Below are 22,362 nucleotides of genomic sequence, written 5' to 3'. Positions count from 1 at the left end.
TAAAACATATGGGCTGGAATGTGGTACTGTCACAACTCAGAACGAGAGTTACCTAGAGGGTCGGCTGCACAAAGAGAGCTAATGAAACATTAGCTTAAAAACTGAATAGTTAAACCTGTCAGATGCTTTAAGTTCAGAAAAATTTTTACCTAATATCTTTCTAAGGCCAAAAAGTTATTTACTTTTTCAATTTGTTAGAGGTCAATCTTTTGTGTTAAAAAGAAGTCCATAATTTAGAATATGCCTTGCCAGAGTACAAATCCTCTCAACCTAGAAAATTACAAAAGACTTGATTGTAACTTGTGCATGGCATGCCCATTTTCTTACCAATAAGGCTTTTAGATGCTATTTTAGTCTGTCAGGGACCCTCACTGATAGCTAACAGGCTTTAAAAAGTTATTCACTTGAAAAACACTCAGGTCACTTGCAATTACTTACGCTTTTTCTGTTCCATAGCTCTTATAGTCAATAGCAGCTGAAACGCCAACCACTGTGGCAGGAAACAAGTAACCGGCAACATAGTAATATTTCTTCCTTGAATATTCACTTTCAAAAACTTCAACTAACATCAGATAGAGCTGCACACCTTCTAGGCACATCCAAGCAAAAGCAGCCAGAAAGAAAAAGTGTAGAAGTCCTGCAAATATTGGGCATGCTATCTATAAAGGAAAGAAGCAAAAAACACAAGAGAATACAGGAATATAAACAGCCCACTCTAAAACTAAACAATATTCACCGATAGTACTCACTACTGTCTTTAAGATATACCATTATTTAGAGAAAATACTGCTTCTTAAAAATTTTTTTTTCCATAAATGAAAATACTGCCAAATTTGGCTTAATGCTTATGGAGTGTAATGCTAGGTGTGCTAGAAATATCATCATTGTAAGACATTATTATTTATAGCAAAAGTAAGTGCAAATAAGAAAACATATTAATTTCTCTTCCAGAACTATTCATTTTTAAATCTGAATATTCTACTTGTAGATAAGTTGCTTTACAAATCTTTAGAACAGTTGTTTCCAAATATATTATTTCTATTTTTTTCTACTACAGAATTTTTTAAAGTTTGCTTTAATGATAAATATCCCAGCTCTAATTACTTAACATCATTTTCTTGTTATACATGGAACATTCTCAAATTCATCCCAGTGCAGATGAATACAGAGTAAAGCATTAACTAATTATTAAGTTCTCTTTGCGACACTGAGACCTCATGATGGTGAATAAATTGCTCAGAATATGAGGAAATGATCACTGGTTAGAATGACTATGTAAACAAAATGAAAAATTTTAAAATCGGATCTTTTCATTTTAGTATACCCAGCATTCTTCTATTCAAATTACGTGTTTTAATAACAACCCAGAAAAATGCAACTGTACCTTAATACAAGAAATGAATTAACTCATAATAATATTACTTAATGATTGGGTTGTGTTTTATTACAAATTATCCTTCAGTATTGCCATGTCAATTATTGTAAGTTACAAGGTCAAATATTAACAGCAGCATATGTGGATACACCTGTTATAATAATAATTCTCAGAGATCCAAGGTCAACAAACAGAAGGAGTACTTACCATGTATTTTGTCTTATCAATGCCTATTAGGAAAATAAATTCAGCAATGAAAAGGTTGATACAAAGGTTCTTGTGAATAGTATTACGGTCACTCTGTAGACCACGGAAAAAGCAGAAGGTGAAGATGCAGATAGCCAGACAAACAAGGGAAATGACAATTCCCACCCAGGTGATGACTGTAAGAAGTAATTCGTGAACTCCATCTTTGTACTGAAAATTTAAAAAATGAGGAACTTTAGTATTTCTGCATTACATTAACTAAGGGTAAGATAGGTTTCACATGTGATAGCTCAACTTTTAATACTAAACTCTCTGAATATTCATGTGTGTTCAAACGGGGCTCAATACTAAAAAAAAAAATTATGATCATATAACAGAGTTCAATATTATCTTATTGATTTTTATATTCAAAGAATGATCTATGAAAGTAGATTTTACGTAGAAAATTATGACCAAAATAATTACTTACATAAACATATAGAAAACATTTTACAACAGATTAAAGACTACTTAGTTATTTCAAAATAATTGGCATTTTAATGACTTGCCAGGCTAACAAGTAGTCAAATTTTAAGTTTCTCCTTGAGTTTTTATATTATATATATATATATATATATATATATATATATATACACTAAAAGTTAAGCACATAATAGATCTGAGAGCTTTCATGTTATAGTTCTTAAATATTTTTATCTCCTGGCTTATGTTCTCTTAATCACAAGAAGAAATGAATACTAAGAAATATTCCGGAAGCCATTCTGATCTTTCGAAATCTGCAGTCTGGCACAGTGTGCAAAGTCGTTAGGGAATTTAAAACAAAAGTTTTGAAATGAGATTCAAACATTCAAGATGGTGAGGGCATGTTAAACTTTAGAGCCTTCTGTCTCTTTCGCATAACCTATTGCTGTTCATTTTTTAAATCCCTGACCGCCTCTGCCTGACACCTGCCCAAAGGGGAAAACTTAGAATGAGTCTATAAAGCACACGATTTTGAGATGTAGCAATAAATATAGTGCCAAGACTTCCTAAAATATATGGACAATGTAAAAGCAATTAGAAATCCACATTACTTTGTTTGCTTTTTAGTTACGATAAACACCCAAAGAAGGGACTACTACACAAGCTGTTTTGAATCTCTGAGGTTTTTCCCTGCTACTAATTAGAAGTGCAAATACTTACTGCAATTTTCCTGTGGGCCATGAGAATTGCAAAATTGGTTAGGTGGCTGCACGCACACGTTGTACGAGTTTTATTAGTGTCAACCAGCTTGCAGCCCTGGGTAGACCAATATCCCATCATAGTTCTCTCTGAGTAGTTCCAGAAGGAGCAGTTTGCATTGAAATAATTGTCAGGCTGGGAAATAAAATGACAAGATAAAATTAGGATTTTACACTCTAAGATGGCAATAGCCATTGTTTAATATGTGCAAAAGGTAATTTAGATTAAACTTTTCATGTTTCGAACTATAAAGTTTTTCATCAGCAGAACTGTAGACTATGTTATACAAGGCAGATATCTAACTTAAAAGGGGCTTTATAGTCCAAAACACTCTAAAGTGTACTCTAAATTACCAAAGACCCATTTTACACAATTACAATTTCCATCTATGATTTTACATATGGATGGTACATCAGAATCATTTTTTTTTTTCTTTTCTGACAAAATTAAAGCCATGAATTTGTTCTGAGAAAATTCTGTAAGGACCAAGTGTTTTAAAATCTATTTTGTTGGGGGCCCATTTTTGCTCTAAATGACCCAATAGGGACAATTTGAATCCTGTAGTTAGTATGTCAAGCTCTTAAGAGAGTGAAGTAACTGCAGAAGATATAAGAAGAGAATAGCCACACAAATGTATTGTTCACAAATGAATTCTGGAGATTTACGTGGCTATCTATGGGCACTTTTTCTCTCTACTATAACAACAGCCAAATTCTGCAGACAATCTTCCAACACAGTGTTTTTAGCTACCAACTTGCATTCTAAGGCACAGCAGAGGAATCGCATCTCTTCAACTCTATATTTTTAAAAACACAGGGCTTGATAACAATTGTGTTTATATGATCTGTAAACAAACAAACAAACCAAAAAGACCTGCCATACTAAAAAGGCAGAGCTATCGTGCTGCTACGGTTAACAGTTAATTTTCATTCTAAAACAAATTATAGTCATTTACATTTTCCTGTTGATTACTGAATTAGCTTTCATTAAGAATACACTTAAATTCTAATAATCACTGAACCAGGCTCATTTAATTTTATGTTCACAGACTTAAATAAACTTGTGTCTCTGACCTAGTCCAACATTTGAAATTCAAATGGGAAGGTCTTTTCTTTCCTCTCTGCCACTTCCCCATTCCCCCTCTCTCTATCTCTAGCATGTTAGTTTTGCTTTCCTTCCTCACTGATTTTATAATTTTCCACTACTTCATTAGCATACATAACTTACATCAATGTGTGGTAGGGTAAAAAGCACAGGATCTGTCAAGTATACTCGGCTGGATTCTTTATTGATTGAAACTGAAATGACATGGGAATTCACTGCAATGGTGCTATTTCGACCGATAAAGTCAGCACCCAGTTTTATGGTTGCATTTTCTGTACTAAGGAACTGTCCCAGACTCCGGTAAATGATGAACACCAACTTTGCAAGACCTAGGAAGGTAAAAAGTCATATGTCTTTACAGAAAATATGCTTCTGAATAAGATGAGATACAATAAAATAAGAATAAAATGAAACAAATCCTTATGGAATCTTTATTCAGATTAAGTTTACTGGGAAAAAGAAGGCATTACTTTAAATCTGCTTATAAATGCTAAGCTGTAATTGTTATATTAGGAGTCAAACACTCAGTATTTTAGAATTAATAGGTTTAACTGAACAAAAACCCTATCAATTTTTAAAAGACTTTGTTCCATCTTACCATTCCTGCTGTTCTGTTTGACGGTATTCGCAGACAGTTGGATTGAGCTGCCTGCCCCTTTGATGCCCAGAGGAAATTTGAAGTCTTGGACCTGTCCTTCTGTACTGAGCACTGCAACTTCCAGAACTGGATGAGACAGAAGATAAAGGAGGGGGAAAAATGGGGTATTCTCTAAATTCAACTACAAAGAGGCAAATGATAATTGCAAAGAAACCACTGTTTTCCTTTTTTTCTACGTAAAAAACTTTAGTGTTCAAGTCCAACAAAATCATGAACAAACAACTTATTCTAAGAGGTCTTAAACTTTACTACTTTAAAAATTTTGGTGTAAGCATTTTAACATTTTCTTCATAGTTTTATATCTTTTGTCAACTAATTCCAGTCTTTTAGCCTACGAATATGAGTGTCTGATTTATAGTACACGACTATCAAAGTTTCATTTAAATCATTAAGTTAAACAAAAATATTTCAAAATGATTTTTGACTCTATGTTAAGTAATTTTCAATGACCATCACTTGGTAATGGTAAAACAAAATACGAACTATAAATGTGAATGCCTTTATTGCATATAGACATCTAGTTCTATGTATATAACACATTTTAATACATAAGATTACATAGGTCAACTTTGCAGTAATAGGTTTTCTCTAGTTTCTAAAAGTAGGGAGCTCAGCATAGCATTATTCAAGAGAAAATGTCTGGCATTATGTTCAAACTTCCCATTAATTCTCACTAGCAATGATCAATTTTTACATATTCAAGTTGGGCAAAATAGGACCTGTGGGCCAAATCTGGCCTGCCACTTGTTTGGGTAAATTAAGTTTTACTGGGACACAGCCATGATTACCCATTAACATATTGTCTATGGCTGTTAAGTATTTGCAGCTTAGACCACATAGCCTGCAAAGCTTAAAATGTGTACTACTTGGACTTTTATAGAAAAAGTTTGCCAACCACTACAGTATAACCCAAAATTCAAAAATTCAAATGAAGTAGCAACACTGGAAAACACGTAAGAAAAACAAGACAATGCATAAACATTAAGAACATTTATGTGATCAACAAGACCAATGTTGTTTAACTTTGTTTAAAAAATATAATAGTAACATCTTCAACATAAATGCTGTCTACTGTAACTCCAATAAAGACTGCAATACTTTATATCAGCATATGATTATTTAAAAGAACGAAAAAGTATCAGTTTCCACTAAAGAAAACTATTTCATATTAGTAATTAGAATGTGCCATTTATTGATGAAATGAGAGAAACTGGATGAAAATTTTTCATTTCAGTATTTGAATTTTAAAAATTAACACAAAATTCAATAAATACAGTCCATACATTTTTCTCTGAATTTCATCCTCTCTGATGGCATATACCCTTGAATAGCTATTTCTATACTTAGACAAACGTGTGTAAGTGTTGTACGTGCCATGCGTGTGCACACACACACACACACACACACACACACGAGTATGATGAATTCACCCACTCTCTTTTTAGCAAAATGGACTCATACCATTACAGAGTAACTCTTGGATGCTATTTTTTAAAAATCTTTCTCAACTTTGTTTTGCAAAATACATATAGATTCAGCTGTAAATATGAAATCATAACATTGGAAATTTTTATAAGCTATGAGACCACATATCAAGCACCTGAAATATAAGTTTATAATGAGAGTCATATAACTCCTAGAATTTTATCAGCTGCAGAAGCTGGCAGAGATACTTTGCTTAGAAAGATTAAGCAGGTGGGTATGTGGATGATCACCTGTCCTCATAACAGATTCCATGTTTGTGGGTAGTGGGTGAAGGGAGTGAGTGACAAAAATATAAATTTAATATATACCTCTCTCTTCTTCACACTATTCTCAATTATTAATTATTCTTAAAACAAGACAGAAGACAGGGTAAAAAGAGGAAATCCTTTAAGTTTTCAGTAAATGTTCCAAATATAGATACATATGTACAAAGACTTAATTTCATTCAACAAATATTTACTTATCAAACTTCAATTTCATTCAATAAATATTTACTTATTAAAGTTTAAAATCATGTCCATAGTAAAAAAATAATAATTTGAATTTTTAAAAACAGGATCATTAAAAAAAAAAACAGGATCATTAATATAGATCTTAGTAGAGATGCAACAATCAACTTTATACTATAAATAAATAAATAAACAGACAGACAAAAGGGAAAATTTTCTTGAAACAACAAAACTGACTTAAATAAATAGAAACCCCAATACTTTATGACCATTTAAGAAAATGAACTCATGGTTAAATATATACTGAATCTTTAACAAACTGCTCCAGTGAATATAAGAGAATGTTTTTCAACTCATTTCACAAAACTAATATATACTCTTGATGCACAGAACAGTAAAAGGAGAGAAATTATAGGATATCCTCACTTATTTAAAGTATGTAAAAATAGTTAATAAATTATATATACACTTTAAATATAATATCCTGAACAAACTGAGTTTAACTCAAAAAGGCATATAGAAATTAATGCATTAGAAAATATATTAATGTCTTTAACCAAATTATGAAATTAAATTAAGAAAAATATTAACAGAAAGAATTCAACAAATTTCAACACTCATTCAGTATAAAAAATCTTTATGAAACAGTAAGAATAAAAGAAAAATTCCTTGCCTAGATAAAGGTTTTGTTATCAGGTAATGGTTATGTATCCAAACTTATGGAAAAAAATGATGTAAAACTCTAAAAGCAATTTCTTTTAAGTCAGGATCATCCCTATCACAAGTTTTATTTAGCACTGTACTGAAGGACCTAGCTAAGGCAGTAATTCAAGAAAAATAAAAGGTACAAAGACTGGGAGGAAAAAGCAATGTGTTCATTATTTATAGAAAATATACTTAACTACATAGTAATGGGCAGGAGACTCTATACTATCAGAAGGAAAAGAATTTAGCAAGTCTGCAATCAGCAAAATCAACTGTACACCAATCAGCAAACAATTGGAATATGTATTTTTTTTAATTTATTATTATTTTTTTTGTGGTACGTGGGCCTCCCACTGCTGTGGCCTCTCCCATTGCGGAGCACAAGCTCCAGACGCGTAGGCTCAGCGGCCATGGCTCACGGGCCCAGCCGCTCCGCGGCACGTGGGATCCTCCCGGACTGGGGCACGAACCCATGTCCCCTGCATCGTCAGGCGGACTCTCAACCACTGCACCACCAGGGAAGCCCCGGAATATGTAATTTTTAAAAAATACTATTCACAATAAAAATTAGTGTATGTTTCCTAGGAATAAGCCTAATTGAAAGAGTACAAGACGTTACTGGGAAAAATATAGAACTTAGAAAACCTAACAACAGATGGAGAATTCTATCATGGCCCAATCTGGGAGAACTCAACAGATAAATCTGTGACACTTCTTTCAAAATCTATCTACAAACTCAGTCTAATTCTAATAAAAATTCCAACAAGATTTTTTTGAGTATGTGGAGCTTGACAAGACGATTTTAAAATGCACATGGAAGAGACATGCTAAATAGCAGCCAAGAGGAATCCGATTCCTCAAGAAGCAGGGTTGAAAGAACTCACCAGATATTAATATTATTGAAACAAAAACAAAAGCAACAATGTAAAACAGACACTCCCAACATGTACAGAAACTTGATATATGACAGAGATATCTTTACAAACCACTGGGGACAGGAATGGCTTATGCACTGAAAGTGCTGAAACAACTGATTATCTGTATAGAAAAAAATGAAATTAGTTCCCTCATTAATATTATAAACAAAATAAGTTTCAGGTTGGATTAAAAACATAAATGTAAAAAGGCAAAGCTTTATCATTTCTAAAGAAAGTATAAAATCTTTATCACTGCAAAGTAGAGAAAAATTTCTTGATCAGGGGACAAAAAACCCCCCCAAAACACTATATTTTTTAAAGAAGATCCCAAAAGTATCAATCCTAAAAGAAAGGATTGATAATTTGAGTTCATTATTCCATAAAACAAAAGATTAATAAACAAGGTACAAAAGAGAAGGCACAGACAGAATAAACATTTGCAAGCTATATAATCTTCAAAGAATCAGTTTCCAGAATGCATTACCTACATAGAAAGAGATAGACAGGAAAAAATTGTGGACAAGAAATTCACAGGAGAGAAAATTAAAATACCCAATAAGTGCATTAAGTAATCAGGAAACTGCAAATAATGTGATCAATTCAAATCTTTTAGAATGACAAAATTTATGTCAATAATAAAGTGTTGACAAAGAGAGTGACGGGGAACAATGATATTACTGGTGAGAATGTAAATTGGTAAAACAACATTAGAAAGCAACTTGGCAGTATTTAGTAAAGTTAAACATGGGCATGCTCTACCACTCAAAAACTATTTCTAGGTTGTGTGTGTGTGCACGCATATATATCTTGAAAGCCACAAATGTATGAGTAAGAGGCATACAAAAACTTTCACCACAGTTTTCATAATACCAGCAAAAAAGTGTAAGCCACTAAAATATCTATCACAGGCATAGTTAAATGATTGTGCATTCTTAGAGCAAATGAATGAACTAGAGATGCACGTATCAATGTGCATAAATATGAAAAATATAATGGCAAGGGAAAATTATACAATTACATTTATAGTGTGAAATCATTAACATTAAAGACATGAAAAATAACAGTTAAATGTACATACCTGTAGAGCAAAAATAAATAAATAAAAGCTTACTAATGCTAACAAAGTAAGAATGATGGTTACCCTCTTCTTCATCTGATCAGGAAGGAGGGGACCCAGGGGATTTCCAGATTATATATACCTATTTCTTTTCCCCAAAACCTGAAGCAAATATGGTATAAGATGTGGCTCAGTGGGTGACTGCTACACAGATGTTTATGATTTTCTCTATACTTTTGTATAGCCGACATAATATATGTTTTGTTCAACAGATTTCCTGAAAGTGAACACACGTGATTCATAGGAGAGCCACCCAGAGCCTCACTCACAGCCAGTGCTGAAGATAGGATTTTAATATATTTCTCTGTCCTTCTGTTTGTCAAATTCATCACTGCGTAGTGGCTGCAGTGAGAGGAAAGGGGAAGAAAAGTAATACAGTATACAATGGAAAACTAGGACCTCTGCCAGCAGACCCGTAGTGTACTAGGTTCCATCAGCCTGAGTCCCGGGGTAAAAGCAACATGGAGCCGACTGAAGATGGTAGGGAGCAAAGCAAAGCTAAGCCTCAGGTGACATGGAGTAAAGCAGTCATAAACTTTGTTGTTGACAGCTGCCGTGACTTTAGGGTTTTTGTTACTGCAATATAACTAAGCTTAAATTGAGGTATACAATCAAGCTGGCTGCTAAGCCCATTGGGAAAATAAATGATAGGGAATTTTATTATGCTGGATTAGGCTGATAATAACTAAACCACATAATCAATCTTAAGATCACAAAGAAAGACAATCAAACATGATGTGCTTCTTTTCATAAGCTGCAACAGAAAGTATTGGGGTGTGGTATTTAAACCTGAGGTTATTAGACCAGCCAAAGAACCTCGAAGGGTGGAAGGAAAACTCTTCCTTTCCAGTAAGAGCAATGCATCAGTCAAATGTACAACATGAACTTGTTTGTATCCTGGTTAAACAAATTAGTATTAACAAATTTACAAAAATCAAATAACTGAAATTCCCTTTTTATCTTTCCTGTTTTTGATATTTTTTTAAGTATGAGAATGGCTGTTTTTTTTTAAAGTCTAAGATACATATTAAAGTATTTAAAGTAATAATATAATATTAGGGTTTGCTTTAATAATACAATGGTGAGAGGAATAAGTGAAACAGGATTGGCTAGATGTTGTTGAAGCTGGGTAATGAGGATTTTTTATCAAAATTAAAAACTTTTGCTTCTCTCAAGGTATCATTAAGAAAACAGAATGAAAAGTCACATGCTGAGTGACTATATATTCAGAATATATATATGAGACAAAAGATTTGTATCAGGAATATATAAATAACCTTTATAATCCAATAATAAAACAAAGAACTCAAAATGGGAAAAATCAGATACTTCACAAAAAGATATATGAATGGCAAATAAGAACATGAAAAGTTGGAACAGTTTTCAGCAAAACATAACTTTGTAACCATACAAATGCAAAATGAAACCAAAATGAGATTCCACTACAAACCACTAAAACGGCTAAAATTTTAAAAGATATTTGAAAAGACAATTGTAAATGCTGGTGAGGATGTGAAGCAACTGGAACTCTAATTGCTATTAGGAATATAAAATGGTACAATCACTTGGGAAAATAGCAGCTTTACTAATAACAGTCAAAAAGTGGGAATGACCTAAATGTATAAATAGATATACAAATAGTGTTGTGTCCTTATAATGGAAATTCAGCAATAAAAAGGACCGAATTACTGATGTTGGCACCAACATAGATGAATCTCAATAACATTATACTGTGTAAAAGAGGCCAGATCAAAAGGAGTATATAGTCTATGATTCCATTCAACGAAAGGTCTAGAAAAAGCAAAACTAAACTATAGTGACATAAAGCAGATCAGTGGTTGCCTGGGGCTGGGGGTATAACAAGACTGACTGACAAAGATTATAAAGGACCCTTTTGAGGTTGCTGAAATACTGACCATGCTGTTGGTTAAATGGGTGTACATTTGTCAAATCTCATCAAAGAGTACCATTAAAACAGCTGCTTTTATTGTATATAAATTATACCTCAAAGTTGATTTTAAAAAGCTATAATCAGGTATAATTATAACATATAATTATGTTATATGTTATATAAGGAGAAACCACTAAGGAGGAGAAACCACTAAGGAGGAGAATCAAATTGTCTTAATAATCAAAGATACTGTATCCACACCCTAAATTTAGGTAAGAACATAAAGTGAAGACATAAAGGGATAATGGGCTATTTTAGTTCTCATGTCTAAAAAGAGAACAAGTGCTAGTAAAAAGTTGAATCTTGAATGCCATATTAAATTACGGATATTATATTTCACAAAATTGTGAAATAAAAGACATGGAAATATATTGGAATATGTAAAATGACCTTCATATCGATAATTCTTGGGTAATAAATACATGCATACATTAAGTTCAGGGCATTATTTTTGAGAAGGCATTAAAATGTGTACTACACGCTATGAGAATCTCTACCCACAATGTTCTTTCTTTAATTAAAATTTTTTAAAAAACCAGTGTAAAGGATAAACATTTAGAACTCTGAAAAACACAAGTATCAAGGAAAAAATATTCCTGGCCATTCTCAAACTGAGATAAAAATATCTCAGACATATAATAATAGCATGTTCTGCATACGTAAAGCCGGTGGGAGCAGAGGATGTTGACCTGGCCTATCAAAATTTCTTTGCACTCTTGGAAGGAGCTTAAATGGGAAATTTTATGTTTTTTGGTTCTTTTTAAAATAGGCTTCAGAAGATTTAGAAAACAAATTGAGGTCACAACACTTCAAACAATACTTTTTATGACTTATCTTCTGAGACAATCAAGTCCACACTCCTTTACCTTACAAGTACGTCCCTGGAAACATTTGAGAAGAATTGTTTAATGTGTATGTTAGGAATTTTATTAGACTACTAAATAAATTAAACCTCAAAATAACAAAAGCTTTAGACATAAAATAGGAGCTTTATTCATTGCCTATTCCTACTAAGCTATGGTAGAATATCACTTTCCTTATGACTGGTCTCCCACATTAAAGCAGGCCAAATTATTTTGATTTCACTTAAAATTATTAAGTTATTTGTCATTTCAAAACCTCATAAAGTAAATAAAAACATGATTTTAATACACCTTTTTTCCTAAAAACTCAGTTATTTAAAATAAACTTAAGGCTCTGAATTTAAATCCAGGTATCATAATCTGATTGATGTCTATTTCTCCTATACACCTTGTTTCTCTGTATTTTTAAATACAAGTCTCATACTTAGGTAGGCACAATAAGGCAATAAGATATGGCATTCTAGGTAGCAAAACTTCATTCAATATCTGCTGCTCCAACGTACTCTTTTGATTGAAAAGTAGTCTGTGTTCCCTTTGGGTTTTTTTTTTACATTTATGCTTTGGAAATTTTTTTACTTTACTAAGGGATACTAACATTTCATTCGAGCTCAACCCCACTGAATAATAATTCTAAATCAGTCAAGCCTATATTAATATAATTTCACTGTACTTACAGTAGTACTTCTTTCAAATACCATCAAAAGTGAATTCCTACCTCTCACTGCCAGCATTTAAATTCTAAATGATGCTTCAAAACTATCCACAGCTGTTTTACAGTCTATAAAGCATGGATATTCTGCTCTATGGGTGATGTAGTTCACTGACCACATTTTCACCTGAAAGCAGTTCTGTTTAATATAAACGTTTGGCTCAAATATCTGCATGCCTAAAATATTTGGGAGAACGCATTTCAGAAAGTAATTTAACCTCATTAGGGACGTATTGTATAAAATGGAAAGGCATTCGCCACAGCTCCACAGCAAGCACTTTCATTACGTAAGCAGTCCATATTCTTGCAGTTAAGTACTCTACACACTGTTTTCCTTTAATGATTTTTCAGTTGGGAAAAAACACCAACTTTTAAAAGACATAGGATAGATTTTGGCTTTTGCATTAATTTTATGAGTGTGATCAATAATATCTCTTATTAAGGGACAAAAATAATTGGACAAAATAGAAGTTCGGCACTGGGGAATAACTCACAAGACTCAATGGAAGCATTATTCTCTTAAACATCTATCTTCTAAATCAAAATTAAACCTGACAATAGATTCACTCACCAATATTTTCTGTGGGCATTGAGACCCTGGTTGGTTCTACGAGATTGTCAGCCAGGACAAAAGCTCCTTCTTCCAATGTATCCAGTAGCATTGTTGCAGTATGTGCTTGTTCAGAAGAATTCATGTGTTTCCATGATTCCAAAGCTTCAGGTCTCAGAAGGTTGTCCACTGTGTCAACAATTGCCTGCATCCATTAGAAAACTATCATTAGTTTTGACTACTTCTAGTACCAAGGTGATTTTCAATCACTGACTAGTGACAACTGTAATATTTATCTGTCATGATGATTTACTCTTATGGAAGAACACCTGGACAACATATATCTGGCCAACTTGATGTGTGACCCTTTCAAAATAGAACTAGCTGAAGATCAGTAGACTACTATTTGATTATAAAGACTAAGTATAAAGAGATGACTCGTTTCTGTTTATCTAATCATATTTCAATTGTTGCAAAGAAATAAAACCAGTGTCAGCTCTTAATCTGAGGTATTACCCCTACACGCATGGTCACTCCTACATAAAACCTCAAGACTTAAATGTTCTAAATAGAAAACACTGGTGTCTCTAGAGTAGCCTAATACCTATGCTTGAAAATAAAACCATATTGTTTTTTGGAACCTGAACTAAAAATAATAACCAAAATTGTGCCTTATAACATTGTCTACTTATTATCATTGGGAAAAAACCAAGGTGATTTCAAAGTGTATAAGTTATCTGTGAACATTTTCAACTCTTCCAATTGCCTGGCCAGCTAAAAAACACTCGAGAGTATACCTTAATTCATAAACAATCATCTGGTTTTAAGGAGACCAAGAGAACAGTCAAAATATTTAAAACCTATACTAATAATTTAAGAAAAACAGAAAGGCAAAATAAAGTCTTAATAAATATCCAAGTTATAAATATTCATATGTGTAGGTTTAGTTTATTACCACGTAAAACAACATTAAATAAAAATGTAACCCGGTCAGTTAAGCAATTGAAGGCAGGCTTTTGTACTGATACTTACTGTAGCTGTACACTGACTATGGCTTGGATAACTGAAATCACTGAGTTTATTTACTCTCTCCCATTTACCTAGCCATAATGTGTCATTAAGCCCAAATATCAATTGTTTTGATCTACTGATAATCACTGAGAAAAAAAAACACACTCTACAAAGAACAACAAAAATTGCTAGTTTGAGGTACTATATTGAAATGAGCACGGGGAAAAGTTGTTTGAGGCTACTGTCAGAGTTAAGATTAATTAGCTTAGTCCAACTTAATATCCTCGTTCTGTCTGCCACGTGAGCCACCACGACCTTCCTAGCAGGTAGAAGATACTCGCAAGTGGCATTAAAGGCTTTTTTCTCTCTGATGGGAGATAGAATAGTCAAAATGCTCACACTGATACTGCTGCAGCCATTAACTAGAATGCAACAGAAATTGGTCTGCTGAGGCCAGATTCATTAGTCACCAAGAAATACAGACTGGAGCCTCTAATCTAAGTTACAAATGAATCCTCTGTCACAAAGCAGGAACTCGCTTCATTTGCACAGTGTAAGTCAGCTTCTGATTTGTAACTTAAGGAGTTTTATTAGCTTTATCTGAACACAGAAGCTCACTTGAGACACACTGAAAATGACACTGGTCAGAAATTAAGGTCATGCTGAAATTTACTACCTATACACATAACTCACTGATGGCATGCTTTTATTAATTTGTAATGCTCCTTAGTTATTACTAGTTGTATTTTTCTAGTGGAATCAAAATGATCATTAGCCTAATCATATTCCTGAAGTAGTCTCCCTGCCAAAGAAAAAAAGCTATTCTATTCCCACTGAGATATATGTCCTGGGCAACATACTAATTATTACATTTCACACATTAACTAATACCTTAAAGGTGAGCTGAAAATTTCCGTACAACAAATTCTATACACTTCATTATCTATTTCTTTGCCCCTATTAAACAGGCTAATAAGGGACTTTCAAAATATTACCACCTAAAAACAGACTTTCCCACTGCCTTTTCTTGTAAAGTTCTCAGATGCAGCAATGTCTATCACTCGTTAGTGAAATGCTGTTCTTTTTTTCTAGATCTTGCCAACTAAAACTGGTGAAGTCATATCTTTTGAATAATCTCTATTCTACAAAACTTACAAAGTTCTTTTGTTTTGTTTTCATACATATACAGATTAGTTCTTCAAGGTTTGATTGACTAGGAATATGGTCCCCAGATGAGTAGGGTTAGAAAGTAACCATCCCCAGCAAAAGGAACTTCTTTATTATTTGGATCTACCACACAGAACTGGTTTGGCATAATTCCACTGTTAGCCTCACCATGTTTCCTATTTTACTTGGATATACCAGTGAGAAAAACTGGCTGCAGTGGACAAGGATTCTGAGCCAAACAGTGGCTTTCTGTTTCTATCATCTCGATAAAAACCAACATATAACATATATCGAGAGCACTGTCACATTATTTATATTTTATTTCTAGTAACCCATCCCCTTATCAACCTGATTCTAGAAATGACTCCAAAAAATTTCAAGACAAAGCCTGTTTCATTTAAGAGTACACCACAGAGATAAGAAAGCAGTGACTTTTTCATGCACATACATTATGACTACACAGTCTTTGATATGATAAACTGCCAGGAATATATCATAGCTGTTTCACTCAAGTTGTTTTTCAATCCACAGAGATGACGACAGGAAATAACGAGACTTTATGATAACTTTCCAATTCAGAGGATATTTCATTAAAATTCTTGTATGTTTGGATGAATGGAAAAACAGCAAAAATTATAAAAATAAATTATTTGCTTATTCTGAGAGTAATAGACCTGTGAAAAGCCAACATTTGTACAGCTGATATGGGGCACATTATATAATTATCAAAGACTGAAATACACTGGATCATGCAGCAAGATGATAAAGCGTAACAGGTAGCTGAAGAAGGGAGAAAGCAGGGTGACAGCACAGGGGAGATACCTTAAGGTAAGCCCTGCATGTCTTCTCTCGTTTTTGGAGCTTTTTAGTAAAAGAAAAGAAAATCAGAGGTTAGATTTTTATCTGTTGAAAATTGAGGAAAGAAGAAATCCTCAGAAATTAAGCTGGTGGTCCTGAGCTCAGCGTTTATTATGTACCGTAATCCTCTGGATTTTTGTGAGTCTATACTGATTGCCAAGATTGTGTATTCAGTTTTCAGCTGTATTTTACTAAACATGATAATCCAAAGTATCTTGATAAACCTAGAGACAAAGTATGTGATGAAAAGGAAGAAAAAAACCATAACACCATTTCAGCCACAGATTTCAGATTCATATGAATTTCATATAAACACTTTATAGTATGGTTAAAATAACTATCAAATTTTTGTCAAGGTAGGAAAAATTAGTAGCACTAACACACTATACTCCTAGCAAAGGAAACTTGTCCTTCTCTCAAAACCTACCACTGAAAACAGTATTTCAGTGGCTAACATTCCTATATGCATCACAAATTTCTTACAATCACAAGAGTTGACTGTATTACTATATCAGTTGTGTAACAGAATCTCTCCCAGTGGGCCTTCCAAAGTGAGAGTACTGACCAAAACCAGGCAGATGACGTTTACCACCAACTAAAATCTCCCTCAGGTAATTAGCGGCATTTGGGGGGTGGGGATGGGTGTGCACGTTGCTTCTTTCCCAACTATAATTCTTTCTTGAGATATGAACCAAATTAGAAGTTCTGTTTCTATGCGTTTGTCCAGGGGGCCAAAAGTTAGGCAGTTAACTGCTGGAAGAATCCAGAGCAGCCATACAAAACATCTAATTGAAAATAACGGAAAATTTCTACCTACCTTGTTATAACTCCGTCCAGCTGAATCCTTTTCACTAGGTTTCAGTTCCTGCAGCTGCGCATCAAGAATGTCCACCAACTGCTCCATCAACCTCACTGAAGAACTCACGTCCCCAGCAAACACTGGCCCTTTGGTATGTTTAGCCAGTTCATTGGCAAGGCTAGCGGCGTTTTCTCCACTTCTGATCTGAAACGACAGTTTACACTATCTCAGTAAGATTTCTTGTTCTGTTTGTGGCTTCTTATTTTTTTCCCAAGGATCTTTGTTGTGGTGAGAAAAGTATTTGCAAATATGTCAAAATCTGCAACTGAGACCAATGACTTTCTCTTCATTTCAGATGATTAAAGATTCTTAGATCCTCAAAAAAATATACTTAATCAGACATTTTAAAGAAACAAAAGGTAAAAAACAGAAATCGTTTAAAAATTTTTTGAGATAGTTCTCTCATTTCACTGCAACCATTTAAAACTGCTATTTAAAAATCTTATTTATTCCAATGATCCAGAAATTTAAGTGAGAATTAATCACTTACATTAGTGAGGGCTATTATCTACTGCTTGCATTTTAGAAAGGTAGATGGCAAAGGAGAAACTAAAATATCACTGCATTACAATGTAATATTAAAGTTACTAATGCTTTTTAAAGTCATTTTTCTTATTCTATCATAATCATCTGCAATATGAACATCTGCTTGCATTCTGTGGATTCAGTTGCAAATTAATGATACTTGATTTATTAGGCCAATACACTATTTGTCTTACAAACATCAAAAGAAACAGAACTAAATATGAATGAAATTAAGCAACTATGTACTCATTAAAAAGCTTAACATAGAAAACAGCATGCCCTAAAACATATGTAACTTTGAATAAATAGTTTACAGACAAAGCTATGCATAATTTTTTACTTTTACACTGAACAAAGAGCAACGAAGCTGGTTTTAACATACAAAGCTAAATTATTTATGTTAGAAGTTAAAGCCCTTAATCACCAATGTGTATCATATTAAAAGGTTCCAACCAACCTTCTGAGCCAGCTGATTTACCCAGTGTGAGGTACAGTTGCTAAGATCGGGGCCCCTAGGGTTCCATGTTCCAGTGGAAAGCATGCAGAGATACGAGGCAGTGCCTACAACAGATGTAGAAAGCAACAGTGAAATTGAAACCATTTTTTCTGCATGCATTTGGGAAATCAGCTATGATGATCCTACTCCGTGTGTTAAATTTTGAATAAACATTAATGGAAGTAGTTGACAATAACTGATGAAAAGTAGGGTATAATACAGACTATAAACAGTAAATATAAAGTCAGCACAGAAATATCAGACATTTACAGAAAACAAACAAAAAGCCCTTGATTTTCTTGGGACTCATCCAAAATGATACATTGCAATGAGAAAGACAGCTGTAAGGAAGCCTCACTAGAGAATCCATGGGCAAAAATCTCAGGCTTGACCTAGGTCTTTAAGAGGGAGAGAACTTAATTCAGTGCCTGACCTTAAATGACTTATATGGTTTAAAAACCTTTAAGTTGTCTACATGTGCTATATTACCAAAGTAACAAAAACAACAATGAAGTTAGCTATCGTAAATATCTCTTTCCTCAAATAAAATCACTTCTGTGTAATTCAGAACCTACTTAAAATAAGTTTTTGTTTGTTTGTTTGTTTGTTTTTTGCTGTACCCAGGCCTTTCACTGTTGTGGCCTCTCCCGCTGCGCAAGACACACAGGCTCAGCGGCCATGGCTCATGGGCCCAGCCACTCCGCGGCATGTGGGATCTTCCCGGACCGGGGCACAAACCCGTGTCCCCTGCATCGGCAGGCAGACTCTCAAGCACTGCGCCACCAGGGAAGCCCCTAAAATAAGTTTTAAAATGTATATATAGTATTTGACAGGAAATACCTCTCGTTCCCTTGGGACATGGTCGTTCAACCATCATTCCCCTTTGTGTCTGAGGCCACCTTATCCCCCTTGTGTCTAATGCTTCACAGAATCTCTCTGGCAGGGGAAAAATATTTGTCACAGGAGGAATTTTGGTTGTAGAAACTGCTGGAGGTGGTTTTGTCCCTTTGCTTCCTTCCTGAGATCCAGCTACAGTTGTGCTCATGGGGCCTTTCTGTGAAGGGCTTGTGGTTGATACTGTGGTTTTGAACATCTCAGCTGAAGAAGTTACTGTCACAGCTGTGGTAGGCACTACGGAAAAAAGATGAGTATGTTAATCTCAAACACACACTTGCACTCATATGTGAACGTGTACGCACGTGCACACACACACACACACATACACATACACACAACCCCTACCCATCCAACTACCCCAACACCAGCAAAATGAGAAATTAATGAGAATATCCATAGCGTGGGAGGAAGAATAAATCTCTTCATTTATTCCAATTTATTCATATTGTTGGCTAAGCGATGGCAGTTTAGGATTTACCATAGATTTTGCTCTATGACTCTAATTGTGCTAGGCTTACTTCTCAATGAAATATTTTATAATAAATTTTATGTACAATTTCATCATATATCATGTAACAGGAAATGAAGGGCAGTTTCATATAGAAAATTTCAATGTACATATCAAATACATTATGTCATATCAAATACATTTAGAAAAATCCGTTTCTTATATAAATTCATACTCTGAAACAATAAAATTCAAAGTATCAACAAAAGTCTAACCATTACATATAATTAGGACAATAGAAAATTTCAAGTCACCCACTCTGCATCTTGAAGGAAAACAAATACTGTAACATCTTTCCACCCAGCAGCCATTCTTGCTTGAGAGATTTTTGAGCATGCCTGATTAGACCCAAACAGAAGATAAGCTGGGCATGCTTGTGCTGTTTCAGTAAGGAAACATCTGAGGCTTCGACATTTTTACTTTTGAAAACACAGGTATGAAAAAGAAACTACTTCTGGTCAGAGGTTACAATGCAATCTCATATCAAGATAACGGGTTCGATCAAATAATGCCTAATTTGAAAACAACCCTACATATCCTACTGACCTTTAACAGAGAGTATAAAAGGATTTAAAAATATAAAAGTGGATTTAAGCGTAGAAATTTTAAAATAAAAAAAATTTAAGGTTATTTTGGACTTCCAACATTACTTTTAAACTGTTAAATCCACTAGGTTAAAATAATAATGGAGCTTAATGTTTCCCTCATTAACACTTAATTTAAAAAAAAACCAACAAAAATTCTGTCAGTAGAACTTTAATGGCACCATTTAAAATCTATTAGGTGATCACACTATAGTTTTATCAACATTTAGATTACTGGCTCTTAAGACCTTGTAAATATGATGCCTTAAATTTAAATTGAGTAGAGCAAACTAAAAATAACTAATTTTTAAGATAATCTTATAAAACATTAACTTAATTTATGGCTTTGCTATACATAAGAAACAAACTAGAACATTAAAAATTCTTGGAAAACAAGTTCATATTATCACTGATAATATTAAGCTCTGGTCCATAAATAGTTTACATAATTCTGACTCTATGACAGAGTATGCTAAGTTTATCAGAAAAAGTAGTGTGTACTTGTTTCTAGTTCTTTAGTAGTGAGAAACTTCTTGTTATCAATAAGTGCAAGACACACTTTTTACACCCTTTTTTCATTCTATCACAAGAGAAACTTCTTAAGCAATGTTTTATTTCCAGGGCATCAGTTACTGACCATATGAGAGAAGCCTGTGTACATTAGCCAAGCATCATGCCTAGCCAGCTGCTGCAGAAACCTATTCAAACCTGTTTATCTTTTTCTGTAAAGCGCTTCCCTGACATCCTGTTAAACCTCATAATTTTCTTTTGATTACAATGCAGCCAGGCTTTCAGTGCTTTCTCAATTAACATTTGTCAAAAGCATCACAATCTTTTGCAGAACTGTCAAGTGAATGCTGCTGAATGAAATCTAAAAGCCGGGGGCGGGGGAATCCGGAACAAAGAGAAAAGGGCAGAGCAAAATGGTTTAGTGCTACACCTTCTGATGTATCCCTTGACACTGTGCTAATTAGTACATATTTAATCACTGAAATATGTATTAACAATACTACAATTAGTGATCTGTTTGCTGAGCATCAGTAAAGATTCATAATAAGTGAGTGAAGGTAGGCAATAAAATGACTTTTATTAAATGCACAAAATTTCATGCAACATTCTATACCATATTTGCATGTGTCATTGATAATAAAATTTCATACCTTTTTACCTTTTGTTCATCAAACGAAGTTTAAAGGGAAGCAACACATTCTTCAAAGGTAAACCAATGAAATATTGGGGTATCATGAAAATAAACATGAATGTCAACTTTAAGTGGCAAAATGAAACCCTTTAGGAGGACAACTATAAGATTTTGCAAGGCCAAAGCTTAACAACTTCAAGGAAAGCATTTTTTTCTAATTTTGAAGCTAGAAATGAAGAGGTATTTCTAAAAATTAATATTTCTTTCCCTAGGTGAAGACAGGTCACAACAGGGCACTCCATGATGATAAAAGCTTACACTTTATTCAGCATTTATGTACCAGATGCTGTGCTAATCACCATTCATGGATCATCAGATCATCTTATTTAATCCTTACCACAACCCCATGAAGTAGGCACTATGATTATCTTCCTTTTACAGAAGAGAAGACTGAGCCATGGAGGAGGTTAAGCAATTTGTTCAGGTTCACTTGTCCATACTCTTAAATGTTATGATCTTACTTTTCTAGATAAAAGATTTTCAGAGACTCTGGGAAAGTATGGCACCCTACTAAGCACTTTGCCCTTATTTTGGAGCATTTAACTGACACTGTGTTCTGCATAAATCTTTAAAAGAAGAAAAAATGTGGGAACATAAGATACTGAAGCAATAAAAAGTTTCATAAGGAACCGTATGTGGCAAAAGGCTCAAAACTCAAGAATATCCTATAAATGGTAACAGAAAACATGGCAACTCACAATAGACTTATGTCATAAATCTAAACCCTACTTTACAGAGCCTGTCCCAAAATTATCAGGTGCCATATCAAACACACAGATTAAATGACTTAACATTCTACCTACCATTTATTATTTGAGTACAGAGATGTAGAAACGGTGCCAATAATGCTAATAAACATATTTAATAGGTACCCATGAAAATTTCAACAAACACATACAGAATGGTTCAATTTACTACGACAGTATTTACTAAGAACTTGCTAAT

General features: G+C 33.7%; 1 protein-coding gene across 8 annotated transcripts in view; it reads right to left on the bottom strand.

Moving 5' to 3' along the window:
• The window catches only part of ADGRL2 (adhesion G protein-coupled receptor L2), a 143,781-nt gene that overhangs the window by 20,027 nt on the left and 101,392 nt on the right, over positions 1–22,362 (bottom strand). For 5 of the 8 annotated variants that reach the window (XM_065898171.1, XM_065898172.1, XM_065898173.1 and 2 more), the window contains 10 exons: positions 19,068–19,358; positions 18,189–18,292; positions 17,165–17,350; positions 16,312–16,350; positions 13,333–13,516; positions 4,506–4,631; positions 4,031–4,236; positions 2,765–2,938; positions 1,583–1,792; positions 439–659 (listed from right to left, as the gene is read on the bottom strand). In XM_065898171.1, the coding sequence (XP_065754243.1) occupies positions 439–659; positions 1,583–1,792; positions 2,765–2,938; positions 4,031–4,236; positions 4,506–4,631; positions 13,333–13,516; positions 16,312–16,350; positions 17,165–17,350; positions 18,189–18,292; positions 19,068–19,358 (1,741 nt within the window). The remainder of the gene's footprint in view (positions 1–438; positions 660–1,582; positions 1,793–2,764; positions 2,939–4,030; positions 4,237–4,505; positions 4,632–13,332; positions 13,517–16,311; positions 16,351–17,164; positions 17,351–18,188; positions 18,293–19,067; positions 19,359–22,362) is intronic. The other 3 variants (XM_065898174.1, XM_065898177.1, XM_065898178.1) reach the window with 1 other exon arrangement.

Source organism: Phocoena phocoena, chromosome 1, assembly GCF_963924675.1.
Source record: "Phocoena phocoena chromosome 1, mPhoPho1.1, whole genome shotgun sequence".
In the NCBI taxonomy this organism is placed as follows: domain Eukaryota; kingdom Metazoa; phylum Chordata; class Mammalia; order Artiodactyla; family Phocoenidae; genus Phocoena; species Phocoena phocoena.
This window is presented reverse-complemented; position numbering and strand designations above follow the sequence as displayed.